The 20,642-nt window shown below is 45.5% G+C and overlaps 1 protein-coding gene across 1 annotated transcript in view; it reads left to right on the forward strand.

The window, feature by feature from the left end:
• LOC139370341 (ubiquitin carboxyl-terminal hydrolase 43-like) overlaps positions 1–20,642 on the forward strand; it is a 114,008-nt gene that overhangs the window by 44,631 nt on the left and 48,735 nt on the right. The window contains exon 4 of the mRNA XM_071109767.1: positions 15,031–15,123. Coding sequence (XP_070965868.1) covers positions 15,031–15,123 — 93 coding nt within the window. The remainder of the gene's footprint in view (positions 1–15,030; positions 15,124–20,642) is intronic.

Consider the following 20,642-nt stretch of genomic DNA (forward strand, 5'->3'; position numbering starts at 1 on the left):
AGCTTGAAGTGTCAGAGAGTAGCAGGTTTACACTGTAATTGCGATTCCAGAGTTCCGGACACAGACTCAGGTAGCAGGATAACGGCTGTCTGGTTTGGCTGGAGGGAGGTGGGAGAGTGGTACAGATGGAGAGGGAGGGGGGAAGATGGCTGGGGGGCTTGTTACAGATGACCTTGCAGGTAGAGCCTGGGAGAGGTAGAGCCTGCCTGGCTGTTCCACACCTCTGCCTGGCCTGGCATTACATGGGGCCGTCTGTAAAGTTCCTTTTGTCTGTAGAGTTAATGCACGGTGCCTGCCTATAACTGTACTTCTTGTTCATGCAAGTGCATTTGAGTATGAATACAGATCAGCACAAGTAATGCATCCTATCCACTGCACTCAAACTGTTGTGTTACTACATTGGACTCCGTTCCAACATTCTAACTCAACGTTGCAGTATTGGGTGTTCTATCTTCCAGACTTCTGAAGACACAAGACTGTGTCGTAGTGTGACTGAGACAATGGGTGTTTTTCAAAATGCATACTACCGCGCTACGAGCATGCAAATTGGAGCACGGGAGGGTCGGAGTATGAGTCCAAAACAAGTAGCCGAAACGGATGTTACATGTAAAATGTTACCTGACTACAATATTTTATGTTGATATGTTAATAAATACCTGCTGTGTACATTTTAGCATGTTTACCTGCCTAGGTACCATAGAACGCAAGCCCATAATAAGTCAATAGGGCTAACTGGCTAGCTACTACAGTTACTACTGAAGAATTGTTAGCTAGCTACCCACAAAGAATTGACATCGACATAGCATAATATTAGCTTTAGGTCATTTTTGCCTGTTTAACTAGCTGGTAAGTTAGATTATTCCGATTCACATATCGAGCTGATAATTATGAAGTAAAACTTTTGCTTTGTGTAAATCTTGTTTTGTCTATTGTTGCCATTGTCCTGCAGTGTGAGGTAAAACAGTAGGGGAAGTGCTTCTCAAATGTAATGTTTTATGCATTCACTCTCGTCCTCACAAGAACGTAGTCAAGAGAACGTCGTTGGAGCATAAGAGTGTGGAGCATGGTAGTATGCATATCGAGAGACACCCATTGGCTCTGATGAGTTTGGGTTCTGGGACTCGTCCTCCACACTTTCTCCTTATATTATTGTCATTCTATAATTGTGGTTGCCGTGGCGCTGGTTTCTAATAGCATGACTAAACAAAAGAATAATCACTCTTAGTTTGTTTGTCTCTCTCTCTCTCTCTCTCTCTCTCTCTCTCTCTCTCTCTCTCTCTCAATTTCAGTTTAAGGTCTTTATCTCTCTCTCTCTGAATCTGTCAGTCTCACTGTCTTTCTTTCATTCTCTCTCTGAATCAATCATCCTTTCTTACTGTCTCTCACTCCTCTCTCGCTCGCTCTCTCGCTCTCTCTCTCTCTCTCTCTGCCAGTCTTTTTATATCTGTGAGACTCCTCGGGGGCGTTCTGATCTGAATAAATGTTTGCGATTAGAGTGGAGGCTGTCTGGTGGTTTAGGCTGCGAGACGAGAGAGACAAGCGACAGTCACTTTCCAGCCTCAAATGAGTCTTGGTCTACACCCTCAGTCTGTCATGTTGAGTTTGGAACGTTGGTTTTCTTAGTGTCAACGGTTGCATCCCAAATGGCACCCTATTGCCTTTAAAGTAGGCTACACAAATTCAATGGGCCCTGGTTAAACGTTGTGCACTATAAAGGGAATAACATGTCATTTGGGAGGAAACCAAAGGACTGAGGAAATAGATCTTGTCTTTCTATTCGTACTCTCCCTGTGTCTTCAGTTCAGCACAGCTGCCCAAGATGGTGGTGCAGATTTCTGTAGCCAAACCTTTTAAAGCAGATTATCCAGAGCTCACACTGTCACTCCTCATTCAACCTCTCCTTTGATTTTATTACCATGATGACCCACTCACACTCCCTCCCTCTCCACCGGGGAGGCCTCCTGGGCTGCCGTCTTCCCCCCTTCCACCTTGACCTTACCTGGGGCGTCTCTGAGCTGATCCCATCCCAGGCTGGATGCTTTGAAGTGGGGGTTAGAGAGTTGATGAAGTGGAGGGCTGCTTTGATCTCTCCACTGGTGTTTTTGTTGTGAACGTACAGAGCGTAGAGACTCCAAGCCCTGCTTCCCCTTTCCGACCCGACACCTTCTAACTATCATCAACTAACACTTACTCTCTCTCTCTCACACACACACACACACACACTGTTCGCACACACACAGGTCTGCCAATTACCCCACTAAAACAGTAGTTCTGTTTACCCTGTTTACTTCTCTGCCAAGCAAACACCAATACAATTGTATTGACCCACTACTGTCAGAGCTGAGGCACTTTATTACTCTCCGTGAAACTGTGTACGCTGTTTTACGATGCAGTTGACTCTAGTGGTTGAGGACGGTGGAGTAATTGTGAGGAGTGCCAATACGTCCCCCCTCCTCCTTGTTGATACCCCACTAACAGCTGAGGTAATAAAAAGAGAAATGGAGTACCTACGCTAAGAGAGGAGCTGAGAGTTCTCAGGGGTGCGTGCCCACTCACAACGTGTCCTTTATTTTATGGACTTGGATCTGTACTGTAGGAGCCTACACAGTAAGTGCTTGCAGTTGAAGCTTGCCAGAGATGATAGTGCAATTGTTTGTTGAGAGAATGAGTTCAACAACTGGTGTCCGGGTCCCCAATGACGTGGTGACGTGGAGGAGGAGGCTGTCAACGGCCTGGATCGACACCAGAGAGAGAGAGAGAGAGAGAGGGACGATTAGAGCCTCGTCTAGCCTCATATCTCCACACTGCAGATGGGGACCAGAGCGCATCGCACCTCTCAGTATGCAAGCAGGATACACACAGGCAGGGATGCGGATACCCTTCTCTGAGTGGATAGAGGCAGTAACCATCCGCATACTCATGAACTCTCTGACATGAACACACTGGGACTGTAAAAGCCACTCTGAGATAGTACACATCGTCAACAGAGGAAATACTTTCGCAGGACGATGAGGATGGTCAACCTCAAACTTCATCAACACTGTGAGATGAAGGTCACAACAACTATTGGGGGGTGGGGTGAGGGGGGGGTGATTTCAACTCATAGTTTTTAAACAAGTGAACATCCTTTTTGGCTTGGAGCTGCCTCCAATATCACAAATGTCACACGCAATCTCTTGAAGTTGAAGACACAATCCAAATGTCCAGCACAGGAAGCGTTCAACAGACCAATCAGCTTGTCTCTTAACCCGCGTTGCGTTAACTCCCAGACTTCATCTTCCAGCTCGTCACACCCCTCAAAGAGAGGCAGCCGGAAACATTTGTTATTCCCCCCCCCCCCTTTGAGGCGTAGCCCTCTGTTAATTTCCCATGGCGTTTGTTTAAAGGTCTCTAATGGAGAAGCAGATAGGGGCAGATCAGCTTCAGTGCACTCATCCAACCCAACCTGGACACCAGCAACCCAGACAGACTGACTGACTGACAGGGGGATTTCGCTCTGGCTACAGCGGCCCTCCCCGTTTCACCAGAGGAAGAGAGGAAAGGAGGAAGAGAGGAAAGGAGGGAACAGAGGAGGAACTGTCTGCTGACCTGTAGAGTAAAAGTCTGGAAGGACCTGCCATGTGTTCCACTTTAGACGTTATGCTAATTACAGGGCAGAAGACACTATGCTGTAGACTTTTGTCTGTGGATTGATTGGTTAGTCGAACGACTAAAGGAGGGGATACTTGAGCCTGTGCCTTTGTCCTGGAGTGGCACTGGGCTGAAATGGCATCAGGACCTCTGTGCCGGGCCTGTATCCATCAGTGTCTGGGATTGGGGTCCTTTCATTTCTGTTCAGGCATCATTCGCATCCCCGGCCATTACCAATGTGTTTCTCTACCACTTTGCTTTTAGCCACATTTGTGGAAAATTCAAATCAATAATGGCACGATATTGAATCTCAAATGGGCTTTTCACCCGAGCACTGAGTATTTATGAGACCCGGCTGACTCCAACCCCTGGGGAAGTTATATCTCGCATTTGTCCTCTCAATTTTGGGATGAAATGGACTGTGAATCCATTGGAATACATTATTCAAGCAGAGAGGGATTTTTAGCTGGTGAAACTGAAAGGAAAAAAGGGGGTTGATGGGAAGACGAGGTTCACCGTGGGTTCAAATCTATTTACTAGAAAGGTCTGTGTGGTGTGTTTGACACCGTATCTTCATTCTGTCTCATGTGGGTTCAGGGTAATGCACGGTGTGAGCTATTTGCTATGAGAGCTGCGTTCACTAAAGCTCTTGGACCAATTTACTGGTCAATCATTCTCTAAAAGCACTGTGTCTGTGTCATGATGTTTGAATTCTTTCTCATGAATGTTGATGCGTAGCATGTGCTATATGTAGGCCTATGACACGAGAGCTGCATTCCAATAGGGTGAGGCTTGCACGTTCAGTCATGCTGTTTGGGTTATTATGTCTTAATTCAGTGGTCTTGAGCGATATAAATGCTGCGTTCAAGAAAGGTGATATGAGGCTACGTGTTTAGTAATGCTGGTCACGTACTATTTATTTAGGTAGTGCAGGGAGGCTGTTCAAAACCTCATCTGTATAAATGATGAATAATGATCTCTGGTAGACGGTCGGTCGGTAGGACTGCCAACTCGTTGCTGTGGGCTAGAGGCCAGGGGATTGGTGCTGTGGAGTCAGCCAAATGCAGAGTGGATGGTGGTGCGAGGATAGGCTTGACACACACACACACTGACAGACTCTCTCCTCACAGACAGGTGAACCAACCCGAGTGGAAACGCCATCAGACTCCACATACTAAGTTCTAAGTGATTGTGTACACGTCAGACTCCACATACTACATTCTAAGTGATTGTGTACACGTCAGACTCCACATACTAAGTTCTAAGTGATTGTGTACACGTCAGACTCCATATACTACGTTCTAAGTGATTGTGTGCACGTCAGACTCCACATACTAAGTTCTAAGTGATTGTATACACGTCAGACTCCACATACTAAGTTCTAAGTGATTGTGTACACGTCAGACTCCACATACTAAGTTCTAAGTGATTGTGTACACGTCAGACTCCACATACTACGTTCTAAGTGATTGTGTACACGTCAGACTCCACATACTACGTTCTAAGTGATTGTGTGCACGTCAGACTCCACATACTACGTTCTAAGTGATTGTGTACACGTCAGACTCCACATACTACGTTCTAAGTGATTGTGTACACGTCAGACTCCACATACTAAGTTCTAAGTGATTGTGTACACGTCAGACTCCACATACTAAGTTCTAAGTGATTGTGTATACGTCAGACTCCACATACTACGTTCTAAGTGATTGTGTACACGTCAGACTCCACATACTACGTTCTAAGTGATTGTGTACACGTCAGACTCCACATACTACGTTCTAAGTGATTGTGTACACGTCAGACTCCACATACTACGTTCTAAGTGATTGTGTGCACGTCAGACTCCACATACTACGTTCTAAGTGATTGTGTACACGTCAGACTCCACATACTACGTTCTAAGTGATTGTGTACACGTCAGACTCCACATACTACGTTCTAAGTGATTGTGTACACGTCAGACTCCACATACTATGTTCTAAGTGATTGTGTACACGTTAGACTCCACATACTACGTTCTAAGTGATTGTGTACACGTCAGCCTCCACATACTAAGTTCTAAGTGATTGTGTATACGTCAGCCTCCACGGAGAGCGTTCCAAGTGACGTTGGGAGGTGTAAGCACCGCTAATGCTGTGACTGTCAGAATGTCATTTACAGCCTGACAGTTGAATGGGGGAAATCTGGGATCCATAGAAATACAATAACTAAGTAATACTATTGAAATCGTAATGCTATTTCTATGATATCTGGGCACATCTCTACAAAACCTCTGAGTAGGAGCGCTGATCTAGGATTAGTGTAGCCTTTTAGATCGAAAGGAATAAGATTTATAAGGACAGGTCCTAGATCAGCGCTCCTACTCTGAGACTCTTTGTGGATACAGGCCCTGTGTTGTAACAACTCTCGCTACAGACCTGTACCGACTATACTTGACTGCATCACTGTCCTGGAGTGACTCAGCAGAACACCTGATAACCTGGACTCATTCAGCTGAGAACAACCAGGAGGAAAAGAGAGAGCAGAGAGAGCAGAGCAGTCAGATGTATCAGCACGGTGGAGCTAATATGTTCCACACAAGCAAGTCTGAATGGCTGCCTCTCTCTCTCCAACCAATCTGCTTTGTGTCTACCTCGTCTTCATTCTTTCCTTTTCCTTTCACCCCTCCATCCTTCCCTCTACCAACACCATCCATCCTTCCCTCTACCACCACCATCCATCCTTCCCTCTACCACCACCATCCATCCTTCCCTCTACCACCACCATCCATCCTTCCCTCTACCACCACCATCCATCCTTCCCTCTACCACCACCATCCATCCTTCCCTCTACCACCACCATCCATCCTTCCCTCTACCACCACCATCCATCCTTCCCTCTACCACCACCATCCATCCTTCCCTCTACCACCACCATCCATCCTTCCCTCTACCACCACCATCCATCCTTCCCTCTACCACCACCATCCATCCTTCCCTCTACCACCACCATCCATCCTTCCCTCTACCACCACCGTCCTTCCTTCCCTCTACCACCACCATCCATCCTTCCCTCTACCACCACTGTCCATCCTTCCCTCTACCACCACCATCCATCCTTCCCTCTACCACCACCATCCATCCTTCTACCACCACCATCCATCCTTCCTTCTACCACCACCATCCATCCTTCCCTCTACCACCACCATCCATCCTTCCCTCTACCACCACCGTCCTTCCTTCTCTCTACCACCACCGTCCTTCCTTCTACCACCACCGTCCTTCCTTCCTTCTACCACCACTATCATTCCTTCTTTCTACCACCACCATCATTCATTCCTTCTACCACCACCATCCTTCCTTCTCTCTTCCACCACCATTCTTCCTCTTCTCTACCACCACCTTCCTCTTCTCTACCACTACCGTCCTTCCTTCTCTCTACCACCACCACCATCCTTCCTTCTCACCACCACCACCATCCTTCCTTCTCTCTACCACCACCACCGTCCTTCTTTCTCTACCACCACAGTCCTTCCTTCGCTCTACCACCACCATCCTTCCTTCTCTTTACCACCACCGTCCTTCCTTCCTTCTACCACCACTATCCTTCCTTCTTTCTACCACCACCATCCTTCCTTCCTTCTACCACCACCATCCTTCCTTCTCTCTTCCACCACCATCCTTCCTTCCTTCTACCACCACCGTCCTTCCTTCTCTCTACCACCACCATTCTTCCTCTTCTCTACCACCACCTTCCTATTCTCTACCACTACCGTCCTTCCTTCTCTCTACCACCACCACCATCCTTCCTTCTCACCACCACCACCATCATTCCTTCTCTCTACCACCACCATCCTTCCTTCCTTCAACCACCACCGTCCTTCCTTCTCTACCACCACAGTCCTTCCTTCGCTCTACCACCACCATCCTTCCTTCTCTCTACCACCACCGTTCTTCCTTCCTTCTACCACCACCATCCTTCCTTCCTTATACCACCACCATCCTTCCTTCCTTCTACCACCACTGTCCATCCTTCCCTCTACCACCATAATCCTTCCTTCCTTCTACCACCACCGTCCATCCTTCCCTCTACCACCACCACCATCCTTCCTTCCTGCTACCACCACCATCCTTCCTTCCTGCTACCACCACCATCCTTCCTTCCTGCTACCACCACCATCCTTCCTTCCTTCTACCACCACCGTCCATCCTTCCCCCTACCACCACCGTCCTTCCTTCCTTCTACCACCACCGTCCTTCCTTCTCTGTACCACCACCGTCCTTCCTTCTCTCTACCACCACCACCATCCTTCCTTCCTTCTACCACCACGTCCTTCCTTCTCCCTTCTACCACCATCCTTCCTTCTACCACCACCTTTCTTCCTTCCTTCTACCACCACCATCCTTCCTTCTCTCTACTACCACCATCCTTCCTTCCTTCTACCACCACCGTCCTTCCTTCTCTCTACCACCACCATTCTTCCTCTTCTCTACCACCACCTTCCTCTTCTCTACCACTACCGTCCTTCCTTCTCTCTATCACCACCACCATCCTTCCTTCTCACCACCACCACCATCCTTCCTTCTCTCTACCACCACCATCCTTCCTTCCTTCTACCACCACCGTCCTTCCTTCTCTACCACAGTCCTTCCTTTCTTCTACCACCACCGTCCATCCTTTCCTCTACCACCACCATCCTTCCTTCCTGCTACCACCACCATCCTTCCTTCCTTCTACCACCACTGTCCATCCTTCCCTCTACCACCACCGTCCTTCCTTCCTTCTACCACCACCGTCCTTCCTTCTCTGTACCACCACCGTCCTTCCTTCTCTCTACCACCACCACCATCCTTCCTTCCTTCTACCACCACTGTCCATCCTTCCCTCTACCACCACCGTCCTTCCTTCCTTCTACCACCACCATCCTTCCTTCTCTTTACCACCACCGTCCTTCCTTCCTTCTACCACCACTATCCTTCCTTCTTTCTACCACCACCATCCTTCCTTCCTTCTACCACCACCATCCTTCCTTCTCTCTTCCACCACCATCCTTCCTTCCTTCTACCACCACCGTCCTTCCTTCTCTCTACCACCACCATTCTTCCTCTTCTCTACCACCACCTTCCTATTCTCTACCACTACCGTCCTTCCTTCTCTCTACCACCACCACCATCCTTCCTTCTCACCACCACCACCATCATTCCTTCTCTCTACCACCACCATCCTTCCTTCCTTCTACCACCACCGTCCTTCCTTCTCTACCACCACAGTCTTTCCTTCGCTCTACCACCACCATCCTTCCTTCTCTCTACCACCACCGTTCTTCCTTCCTTCTACCACCACCATCCTTCCTTCCTTATACCACCACCATCCTTCCTTCCTTCTACCACCACTGTCCATCCTTCCCTCTACCACCATAATCCTTCCTTCCTTCTACCACCACCGTCCATCCTTCCCTCTACCACCACCACCATCCTTCCTTCCTGCTACCACCACCATCCTTCCTTCCTGCTACCACCACCATCCTTCCTTCCTGCTACCACCACCATCCTTCCTTCCTTCTACCACCACCGTCCATCCTTCCCCCTACCACCACCGTCCTTCCTTCCTTCTACCACCACCGTCCTTCCTTCTCTGTACCACCACCGTCCTTCCTTCTCTCTACCACCACCACCATCCTTCCTTCCTTCTACCACCACGTCCTTCCTTCTCCCTTCTACCACCATCCTTCCTTCTACCACCACCTTTCTTCCTTCCTTCTACCACCACCATCCTTCCTTCTCTCTACCACCACCATCCTTCCTTCCTTCTACCACCACCGTCCTTCCTTCTCTCTACCACCACCATTCTTCCTCTTCTCTACCACCACCTTCCTCTTCTCTACCACTACCGTCCTTCCTTCTCTCTACCACCACCACCATCCTTCCTTCTCACCACCACCACCATCCTTCCTTCTCTCTACCACCACCATCCTTCCTTCCTTCTACCACCACCGTCCTTCCTTCTCTACCACAGTCCTTCCTTTCTTCTACCACCACCGTCCATCCTTTCCTCTACCACCACCATCCTTCCTTCCTGCTACCACCACCATCCTTCCTTCCTTCTACCACCACTGTCCATCCTTCCTTCTACCACCACCGTCCTTCCTTCTCTGTACCACCACCGTCCTTCCTTCTCTCTACCACCACCACCATCCTTCCTTCCTTCTACCACCACGTCCTTCCTTCTCCCTTCTACCACCATCCTTCCTTCTACCACCACCTTCCTTGCTTCCTTCTACCACCACCATCCTTCCTTCTCTCTTCCACCATCCTTCCTTCCTTCTACTACCACCGTCCTTCTCTCTCTACCACCACCGTCCTTCCTTCTCTCTACCACCACCGTCCTTCCTTCTCTCTACCACCACCGTCCTTCCTCTTCTCTACCACCACCGTCCTTCCTTCTCTCTACCACCACCGTCCTTCCTTCTCTCTACCACCACCGTCCTTCCTTCTCTCTACCACCGCCGTTCTTCCTTTTCTCTACCACTACCGTCCTTCCTTCTCTCTACCACCACCACCATCCTTCCTTCTCAAATCAAATGTATTTATATAGCCCTTCTTACATCAGCTGATATCTCAAAGTGCTGTACAGAAACCCAGCCTAAAACCCCCAAACAGCAAGCAATGCAGGTGTAGAAGCACGGTGGCTAGGAAAAACTCCCTAGAAAGGCCAAAACCTAGGAAGAAACCTAGAGAGGAATCAGGCTATGAGGGGTGGCCAGTCCTCTTCTGGCTGTGCCGGGTGGAGATTATAACAGAACATGGCCAAGATGTTCAAATGTTCATAAATGACCAGCATGGTCAAATAATAATAATCACAGGCAGAACAGTTGAAACTGGAGCAGCAGCACGGCCAGGTAGTCCTGAGGCATGGTCCTAGGGCTCAGGTCCTCCGAGAGAAAGAGAAAATTAGAGAGAGCATACTTAAATTCACACAGGACACTGGATAAGACAGGAGAAGTACTCCAGATATAACAGACTGACCCTAGCCCCCCGACACATAAACTACTGCAGCATAAATACTGTAGGCTGAGACAGGAGGGGTCAGGAGACACTGTGGCCCCATCCGATGATACCCCCGGACAGGGCCAAACAGGAAGGATATAACCCCACCCACTTTGCCAAAGCACAGCCCCCACACCACGAGAGGGATATCTTCAACCACCAACTTACCATCCTGAGACAAGGCCGAGTATAGTCCAAAAAAATCTCCGCCACGGCACCACCATCCTTCCATCTCTCCTCTGCCTTCATCTGTCTCTCTACCACCATCCGTCCTTCTCTCTACCACCACCATCCTTCCTTCTCTGCCTCCATCTTTCTCTCTACTGCCACCACTTTTCTTTCTCCCCTGTGCATCCGCCTTTCCCCTCCCCCGGGGATGCTGCTGACACAGTCCTCTGGGCTGTCCTCCATGTTTCTGTGCTTAACCCTCAGGCTCATCCCCTGCTGATCCCCCTGTAGGGCACCATTACTAAATCCCCCTGGGTGTACTCTGGCTGGGCCACCGGCCAGGGAGGTATTCATGTTGGAGTCATTATTGTGTTGGTTGACACTGGTAGTGGATGCCCTGTATGACACGGGAGGATGAGACAAGATAGTGACTCTTTTGCATTGGGATGATGTCGCAGATGTCATGTCCCTGTCAATCTGGAAGTCCTTGCTTCTCAGTTGACTTGGTGCTCTCTCTTCTGTTTCCGTCTGCACCTCTCTTTTTCTAATAAGCACATCTACTTAGGATTCATATTTCAGTCAATTTTGTTTCCGACTAACTGACCATCATTATTAACCGGTCAATAAACTGTAAAAAAAAAGAAAAAAAAGAATTACGTGACCGAGAGAAAAAACTGTCAGAGATCTGAAAATAATGACAAGATGCTTATGTTTCCGCCAGAGCAATGGGAGTCGTCCAAAAACAGGAAAGCAGGCGACAAGCTTAGGCCCAAAATAAGCCCAGAGAAACGCATTGGATTTATTTTGGACAGATTTTGGTGAGAGTGAAACCCCTCGCTTCGCCTCTTCCTCTCTGATACTATGCATACAAGGACCGGACATTTTTCATTAAGTACCTAATGGAAACATGCAACAATAGCAAGCCTATTGTCTTTCAGTCAAAAGGCTATAGCCTATTATTGACCATGCAGCTCCTGTAATGGAGCAGCTAATAAAACTAGATTCTCAAACATTTGCCCAAATGCAATTCGGGGAAAACACAGTTTTAATCTGTGCATCTAATACGAGCAGTTCCATTTGACAGAGATGACAGAAATCTCAATTAGGAACATAGAAAGAGGGGGAATCTAATAGTAACTACTATGATGGGTTGCTAATAGAGGTCGACCGATTAATCGGAAAGGCCGATTAATTAGGGCCGATTTCAAGTTTTCATAACAATCAAAAATCGGTCATTTTGGACACCGATTTTGCCTTTAAAAAAAAAATATATTTTTTTTTACACTTTTATTTCATCTTTATTTAACAAGGCAAGTCAGTTAAGAACACATTGTTATTTTCAATGACGGCCTAGGAACGGTGGGTTAACTGCCTTGTTCAGGGTCAGAACGACAGATTTTTACCTTGTCAGCTCAGGGATTCAATCTTGCAACCTTACGGTTAACTAGTCCAACGCTCTAACCACCTGCCTCACGAGGAGCCCGCCTGTTACGCGAATGCAGTAAGAAGCCAAGGTAAGTTGCTAGCTAGCATTAAACTTAATCAATCATACTAGTTTATCTAGCGTGTCCTGCGTTGCATATAATCGATGCATTCGCGAAACGTGTACCTAACCATAAACATCAATGCCTTTCTTAAAATCAATACACAGAAGTATATATTTTTAAACCTGCATATTTAGCTAAAATAAATCCAGGTTAGCAGGCAATATTAACCAGGTGAAATTGTGTCACTTCTCTTGCGTTCATTGCACGCAGAGTCAGGGTATATGCAACAGTTTGGGCCGCCTGGCTCATTGCAAACTAATTTGCCAGAATTTTACGTAATTATGACATAACATTGAAGGTTGTACAATGTAACAGGAATATTTAGACTTATGGACGCCACCTGTTAGAATATAAAACGCTTCCGTATTTCACTGAAATAATAAATGTTTTGTTTTCGAGGTGATAGTTTCCGGTTTCGACCATATTAATGACCTAAGGCTCTTATTTCTGTGTGTTATTATGTTATAATTAAGTCTATGATTTGATAAAGTCTGGCTGAGCGATGGTGGGCACCAGTAGGCTTATAAGCATTCATTCAAAAAGCACTTTTGTGCGTTTTGCCAGCAGCTCTGCTGTTTATGAATTCAAGCCTATCAACTCCCGAGATTAGGCTGGTGTAACGATGTGATGTGGAATGGCTAGCTAGTTAGCGGGGTGCGCTCTAATAGCGTTTCAAACGTCACTTGCTCTGAGACTTGGAGTAGTTGTTCCCCTTGCTCTGCATGGGTAACGCTGCTTCGAGGGTGGCTTTTGTCGATGTGTTCCTGGTTCGAGCCCAGGTAGGAGCAAGGAGAGGGACAGAAGCTATACTGTTACATTGCCAATACTAAAGTGCCTATAAGAACATCCAATAGTCAAAGGTATATGAAATACAAATGGTATAGAGAGAAATAGTCCTATAATAACTACAACCTAAAACTTCTTACCTGGAATATTGAAGACTCATGTTAAAAAGAACCACCAGCTTTCATATGTTCTGAGCAAGGAACTTAAACGTTAGCTTTCTTACATGGCACATATTGCACTTTTACTTTCTTCTCCAACACTTTGTTTTTGTATTATTTAAACCAAATTGAACATGTTTCATTATTTATTTGAGGCTAAATTGATATTATTGATGTATTATATTAAATTAATATAAGTGTTCATTCAGTATTGTTGTAATTGTCATTATCACAAATACATTTTAAAAATCGTCCGATTAATCATATCGGCTTTTTTTGTCCTCCAAAAATTGGTATCGGTATCGGCGGTGAAAAATCATAATCGGTCGACCTCTAGTTGCTAATATGACTAGGATTGTGCCTTTGGCTTCTGGACAACGAAATAAAGTAAATATGAAAACCAATAGAACAGCAGAGAAATGCTGGTTAATGGCATGAGGAAGTCTTTATAAAAAAATGACCTCCGTGTTTCTATGGATGGATTTTTATTAGGCTACTTTGAAGCAAGGTAAGACATGCCTCATTATTTGAAGTGACGTAAAACGTTCAAGTTTCAAACATTTATACTGCCTCAAGCTCATATTGCAAAATGGTGATGATGCGCTGGTAGTCAGCGGTAGGCAGGCTATAGCGTATGCATCCGATTGGCAAATGGGACGCTCGCTTTACGAGTTGATATTGAGAAAAAAATAGCTCCTTTTTTAATCGTGGCCACCAATGTTAATAACACGCGATTGCATTTAGAATTGTTATTTGTTGCGCAATGACTTGGCTTCCGAAAGCAGTTTTCACTCCAATAAGTAGGCTCTTCCTCTCCTCAAACTAAGCTCTGTATGCCATGCACGTGTGATAAATAAGATGCATGACGACTAACGAAAATACACACACACCAATTTAATTCCACAAAATTATTCAAATGAACCTAAGCATTACCGGTCAAATGTATTTAAGCTGGCTAAGCGATTAACGGTTAACCTCCCTACATCTACTGAATTCCTGCAGTATGACTTTTTTCTTCCCCACATTCCTCCCTTCACACCACGATTTTTGAACACCTGCTAAAATATTCCAAAATAAAACCAGGTTATTTCTCTCCGTCCTTGTGAATATTTCAGTCTATTCCGGTGTGTTTTCTAACTGGGGATGTGAGGCTCCAGGTGTAGTGTTGTCTCTCTTGGAGCTAAATGCATTTTCTCTGTTCTGTCCACCTACCGCCATGCATAACGTTACACATATAGAAGCCTTGCCAGTTGAGGTCGAACATCTTTACCTCTCCACTCAACCTACACACACACACACACACGCACACACACGGTGCCCAATATCATGTGCATGTGTACCACACCATCCCACATCACGTGAGAGGAGCTGGTTGGTAAAATTGATTTGTTTGCTCTCTGTGATTTGACCAGGTTGACCTTCTATTGTTTCTGGCCTACTCATCCTAAAGTATTAAAACATGTATTGTGTAACTTAATGAAGTGACATAGATGATCTGGACATGAAGCGCAAAAATGCTAATATAGTTAGCATTGACTTGCATTGATTAAATGTTAGCATTTGAAACAGTGGCCAGGTAAACAAAACCAAAGTGTGGATTGCTGTCTTACCTTGTCCATAGACTGTTTACAGAGTAAGGAGACTATTATGTCATTTAGTAATTGGGGTGAACTATCCCTTTAACCCAACCCCCTCTCTCCCTTGTGTCTGTAGGTCCTCCCTGACATGTCCACATTGCCTTAAACAGAGCAACACCTTTGACCCCTTCCTCTGCATCTCACTGCCCATTCCCCTGCGGCAAACCAGGTAAAGTCAAATTTTATCAAGTCAAATTTTATTGGTCACATACACATGGTTAGCAGATGTTAATGCGAGTGTAGCGAAATGCTTGTGCTTCTAGTTCCGACCATGCAGTAATATCTAACAAGTAATCTAACAATTTCACAGCAGCTAGATTATACACACAAGTGTAAAGGAATGAATAAGAATATGTACATAAAAATATGTGGATGAGCGATGGCCGAACGGCATAGGCAAGATGCAGCAGATGATATAGAGTACAGTATATACATATGAGATTAGCAATGTAGGGTATGTAAACATTATATAAAGTGGCATTGTTTAAAGTGATTAGTGATACATGTATTAATCACATCCAATTTTTGTTATTAAAGTGGCTGGAGTTGAGTCTGTGTGTTGGCAGCAGCCACTCAATGTTAGTGATGGCTGTTTAACAGTCTGATGGCCTTGAGATAGAAGCTGTTTTTCAGTCTCTCGGTCCCAGCTTTGATGCACCTGTACTGACTGATCTTTTTGGCTTCCTGTGACATCGGTTGGTATAGGTGTCCTGGAGGGCAGGTAGTTTGCCCCCGGTGATGCGTTGTGCAGACCTCACTACCCTCTGGAGAGCCTTACGGTTGTGGGCGGAGCAGTTGCCGTACCAGGCGGTGATACAGCCCGACAGGATGCTCTCGATTGTGCATATGTAAACGTTTGTGAGGGTTTTTGGTGACAAGCCGAATTTCTTCAGCCTCCTGAGGTTGAAGAGGCGCTGCTGCACCTTCTTCACCACGCTGTCTGTGTGAGTGGATCATTTCAGTTTTCCGTGATGTGTACGCCAAGGAACTTAAAACTTTCCACCTTTTCCACTACTGTCCCGTCGATGTGGATAGGGCTGCTCCCTCTGCTGTTTCCTGAAGTCCACGATCATCTCCTTTTGTTTTGTTGACATTGAGTGTGAGGTTATTTTCCTGACACCACACTCCGAGGGCCCTCACCTCCTCCCTGTAGGCCGTCACGTCGTTGTTGGTAATCAAGCCTACCACTGTAGTGTCGTTTGCAAACTTGATGATTGAGTTGGAGGCGTGCATGGCCACGCAGTCATGGGTGAACAGGGAGTACAGGAGAGGGCTGAGAACGCACCCTTGTGGGGCCCCAGTGTTGAGGATCAGCGGGGTGGAGAGGTTGTTTCCTATCCTCACCACCTGGGGGTGGCCGGTCAGGAAGTCCAGGACCCAGTTGCACAGGGCGGGGTTGAGACCCAGGGTCTCGAGCTTAATGACGAGTTTGGAGTTAAATGCTGAGCTGGAGTCGATGAACAGCATTCTTACATAGGTATTGCTCTTGTCCAGATGTATTCACCCCCTTTGCTGTGAAGCCCCTAAATAAGATCTGGTGCATCCAATTACGTTAATAAGTCACATAATTAGTTAAATAAAGTCCACCTGTGTGCAATCTGTGTCACATGACATGTTACGTGATCTCAGTATATACAGTGCCTTGCGAAAGTATTCGGCCCCCTTGAACTTTGCGACCTTTTGCCACATTTCAGGCTTCAAACATAAAGATATAAAACTGTATTTTTTTGTGAAGAATCAACAATAAGTGGGACACAATCATGAAGTGGAACGACATTTATTGGATATTTCAAACTTTTTTTAACAAATCAAAAACTGAAAAATTGGGCGTGCAAAATTATTCAGCCCCTTTACTTTCAGTACAGCAAACTCTCTACAGAAGTTCAGTGAGGATCTCTGAATGATCCAATGTTGACCTAAATGACTAATGATGATAAATACAATCCACCTGTGTGTAATCAAGTCTCAGTATAAATGCACCTGCACTGTGATAGTCTCAGAGGTCCGTTAAAAGCGCAGAGAGCATCATGAAGAACAAGGAACACACCAGGCAGGTCCGAGATACTGTTGTGAAGAAGTTTAAAGCCGGATTTGGATACAAAAAGATTTGCCAAGCTTTAAACATCCCAAGGAGCACTGTGCAAGCGATAATATTGAAATGGAAGGAGTATCAGACCACTGCAAATCTACCAAGACCTGGCCGTCCCTCTAAACTTTCAGCTCATACAAGGAGAAGACTGATCAGAGATGCAGCCAAGAGGCCCATGATCACTCTGGATGAACTGCAGAGATCTACAGCTGAGGTGGGAGACTCTGTCCATAGGACAACAATCAGTCGTATATTGCACAAATCTGGCCTTTATGGAAGAGTGGCAAGAAGAAAGCCATTTCTTAAAGATATCCATAAAAAGTGTCGTTTAAAGTTTGCCACAAGCCACCTGGGAGACACACCAAACATGTGGAAGAAGGTGCTCTGGTCAGATGAAACCAAAATGGAACTTTTTGGCAACAATGCAAAACGTTATGTTTGGCGTAAAAGCAACACAGCTCATCACCCTAAACACACCATCCCCACTGTCAAACATGGTGGTGGCAGCATCATGGTTTGGGCCTGCTTTTCTTCAGCAGGGACAGGGAAGATGGTTAAAATTGATAGGAAGATGGATGGAGCCAAATACAGGACCATTCTGTAAGAAAACCTGATGAAGTCTGCAAAAGACCTGAGACTGGGACGGAGAACAAGACAATAATCCAAAACATAAAGCAACATCTACAATGGAATGGTTCAAAAATAAACATATCCAGGTGTTAGAATGGCCAAGTCAAAGTCCAGACCTGAATCCAATCGAGAATCTGTGGAAAGAACTGAAAACTGCTGTTCACAAATGCTCTCCATCCAACCTCACTGAGCTCGAGCTGTTTTGCAAGGAGGAATGGGAAAAAATTTCAGTCTCTAGATGTGCAAAACTGATAGAGACATACCCCAAGCGACTTACAGCTGTAATCGCAGCAAAAGGTGGCGCTACAAAGTATTAACTTAAGGGGGCTGAATAATTTTGCACGCCCAATTTTTCAGTTTTTGAACTGTTAAAAAAGTTTGAAATATCCAATAAATGTCGTTCCACTTCATGATTGTGTCCCACTTGTTGTTGATTCTTCACAAAAAAATACAGTTTTATATCTTTATGTTTGAAGCCTGAAATGTGGCAAAAGGTTGCAAAGTTCAAGGGGGCCGAATACTTTCGCAAGGCACTGTATACACCTGTTCTGAAAGACCCCACAGTCTGCAACACCACTAAGCAAGGGGCACCACTAAGCAAGGGGCACCACCAAGCAAGCGGCACCATGAAGACCAAGGAGCTCTCCAAACAGGCCAGGGAAAAAGTTGTAGAGAAGTACAGATCAGGATTGGGTTATAAAAAAATATCAGAAACTTTAAACATCTAACGGTGCACCATTAAATACATTATTAAAGAATGGAAATAATATGGAACCACAACAAACCTGCCAAGAGAGGGACGACACCTAAACTCACAGACCAGGCAAGGAGGGCATTAATCAGAGAGGCAACAAATAGACCAAAGAAAACCCCGAAGGAGCTACAAAGTTCCACAGCGGATATCGTATCTGTCCATAGGACCACTGTAAGCTGTACACTCCACAGAGCTGGGCTTTACGGAAGAGTGGCCTGAAAAAAAAGCCATTGCTTAAAACCTGTTGAAGCCAGGAGTTCCTCTAGAGGAACTCCCCCCCCCCCCCCCCCCCCCGTTCAGCTCAAACCGTGTCGCATGGAACGCAAAAATATTCTTAGAAATATTTAACCTCCACACATTAACAAGTCCAATAGCTCAAATGAAAGATAAACACCTTGTTCATCTACCCAGCATGTCAGATTTTTTAAATGTTTTACGGCGAAAACACACCACATATTTATATTAGACCACCACCGAAACCAAGACAAGAGGCAGCCATTTTGTCCCAGAAAATATAAAATTATAAAAGCAGGATTAAAAAATAAATAATTCACTAACCTTTTGAAAATCTTCATCAGATGACAGTAATAGGACATGTTACACAGTACATTTTTTTTTTTCAATAATATGCCAGTTATATTCATAAATGTCCATTTACATTGAGTTCATGTTCAGAAATTACTCAAAAATGTCCGCAGGAAATCTAGGTAGCGCGGCAAGATAACGTAAATAGACATCATAAACTTTGACTAAATATACATGTTCTACATATAGTTAGAAAGATACACTGCTTCTTTATGCAACCGCTTTGTTACATTTCTTTTTAACGTTACAGAAATCGCACACTATTCAATATGCTGAGACGGCGCTCAGATACAAGCTACATTTCTCCGTAATGTTGGAGTCAACAGAAACACAGATTTCAGCATAAATATTCCCTTACCTTCGATGGTCTTCGTTCAGAATGTTCTGGAAGGCTTCATACTTACCCAATACATCGTTTGGTTTCAAGTCTTGCGTCTTTGTATTAGCTACTGCTAATAACATCAGCTGAAATGCACCCAAAATGTCCTCTGGTCCGGAAAAGTTGCGCATCAAAACTTCAAAATTACATATTATATGTCGACTAAACAGGTCAAACTAAGTGCAGAAGCAAGCTTTATGATGTTTTAAACACACAAAACAAATTTCAATTCAACCGGTCATTGTCTGGTCCTTTTTCAGAGTACTGGAACAAAGGAATGGCTGTGACCAATTCGCGCCCTAACACACAGGTTTTTTCTCGCGGCACTTACTCAAATCACTCCCATAGGGCCAATTCTCGCGCGATTTGAACGATTAAACGCTCTACAGAATGAGGACATCTAGTGGAAGAGATAGAAAGTGTCCCCAGATCCATAAGTGGTTGGGAAGGGTGGGGGCGATGACGTCAAAGTTGCTCCAACTTTCATGACCACAAAACTAGTTTGGAAGAATGCCTGCCCTGTGAGTTCTGCTATACTTACAGACATAATTCCAACGGTTTTAGAAGCTTTAGAATGTTTTCTATCCAATAATAATTATTATATGCATATATTAGCAATTTTTTTTCAGTTTACTAGGGGTACCCAATTCCTCCAAAGGGGGCATAAGTCTGCCATGTCCTCAACAGGTTTAAAAAAAAAAAATAAGCAAACACGTTTGGTGTTCACCAAAAGGCATGTGGGTGACTCCCCAAACATATGGAAGAAGGTACTCTGGTCAGATGAGACTAAAATTGAGCTTTTTGGCCATCAATGAAAACACAATGTCTGGCGCAAACCCAACACCTCTCATCACCCCGAGAACACCATCCCCACAGTGAAGCATGGTGGTGGCAGCATCATGCTGTGGGGATGTTTTTCATTGGCAGGGACTGGGAAACTGGTCAGAATTGAAGGGATGATGGATGGCACTAAATACAGGAAATTCTTGAGGGAAACCTGTTTCAGTCTTCCAGAGGTTGAGACTGGGATGGAGGATCACCTTCCGGCAGGACACTGACCCAAAGCATATTGCTAAAGCAACACTCAAGTGGTTTAAGGGGAAACATTTAAATGTATTGGAATGGCCTAGTCAAAGCCCAGAACTGAATCCAATTGAGAATATGTGGTATGACTTGTTGTTGTACACCAGCGGAACCCATCCAACTTGAAAGAGCTGGAGCAGTTTGTTCTTGAAAAATGGGCAAAATACC

This window comes from Oncorhynchus clarkii, chromosome 17, assembly GCF_045791955.1.
Source record: "Oncorhynchus clarkii lewisi isolate Uvic-CL-2024 chromosome 17, UVic_Ocla_1.0, whole genome shotgun sequence".
Taxonomy (NCBI): Eukaryota; Metazoa; Chordata; class Actinopteri; order Salmoniformes; family Salmonidae; genus Oncorhynchus; species Oncorhynchus clarkii.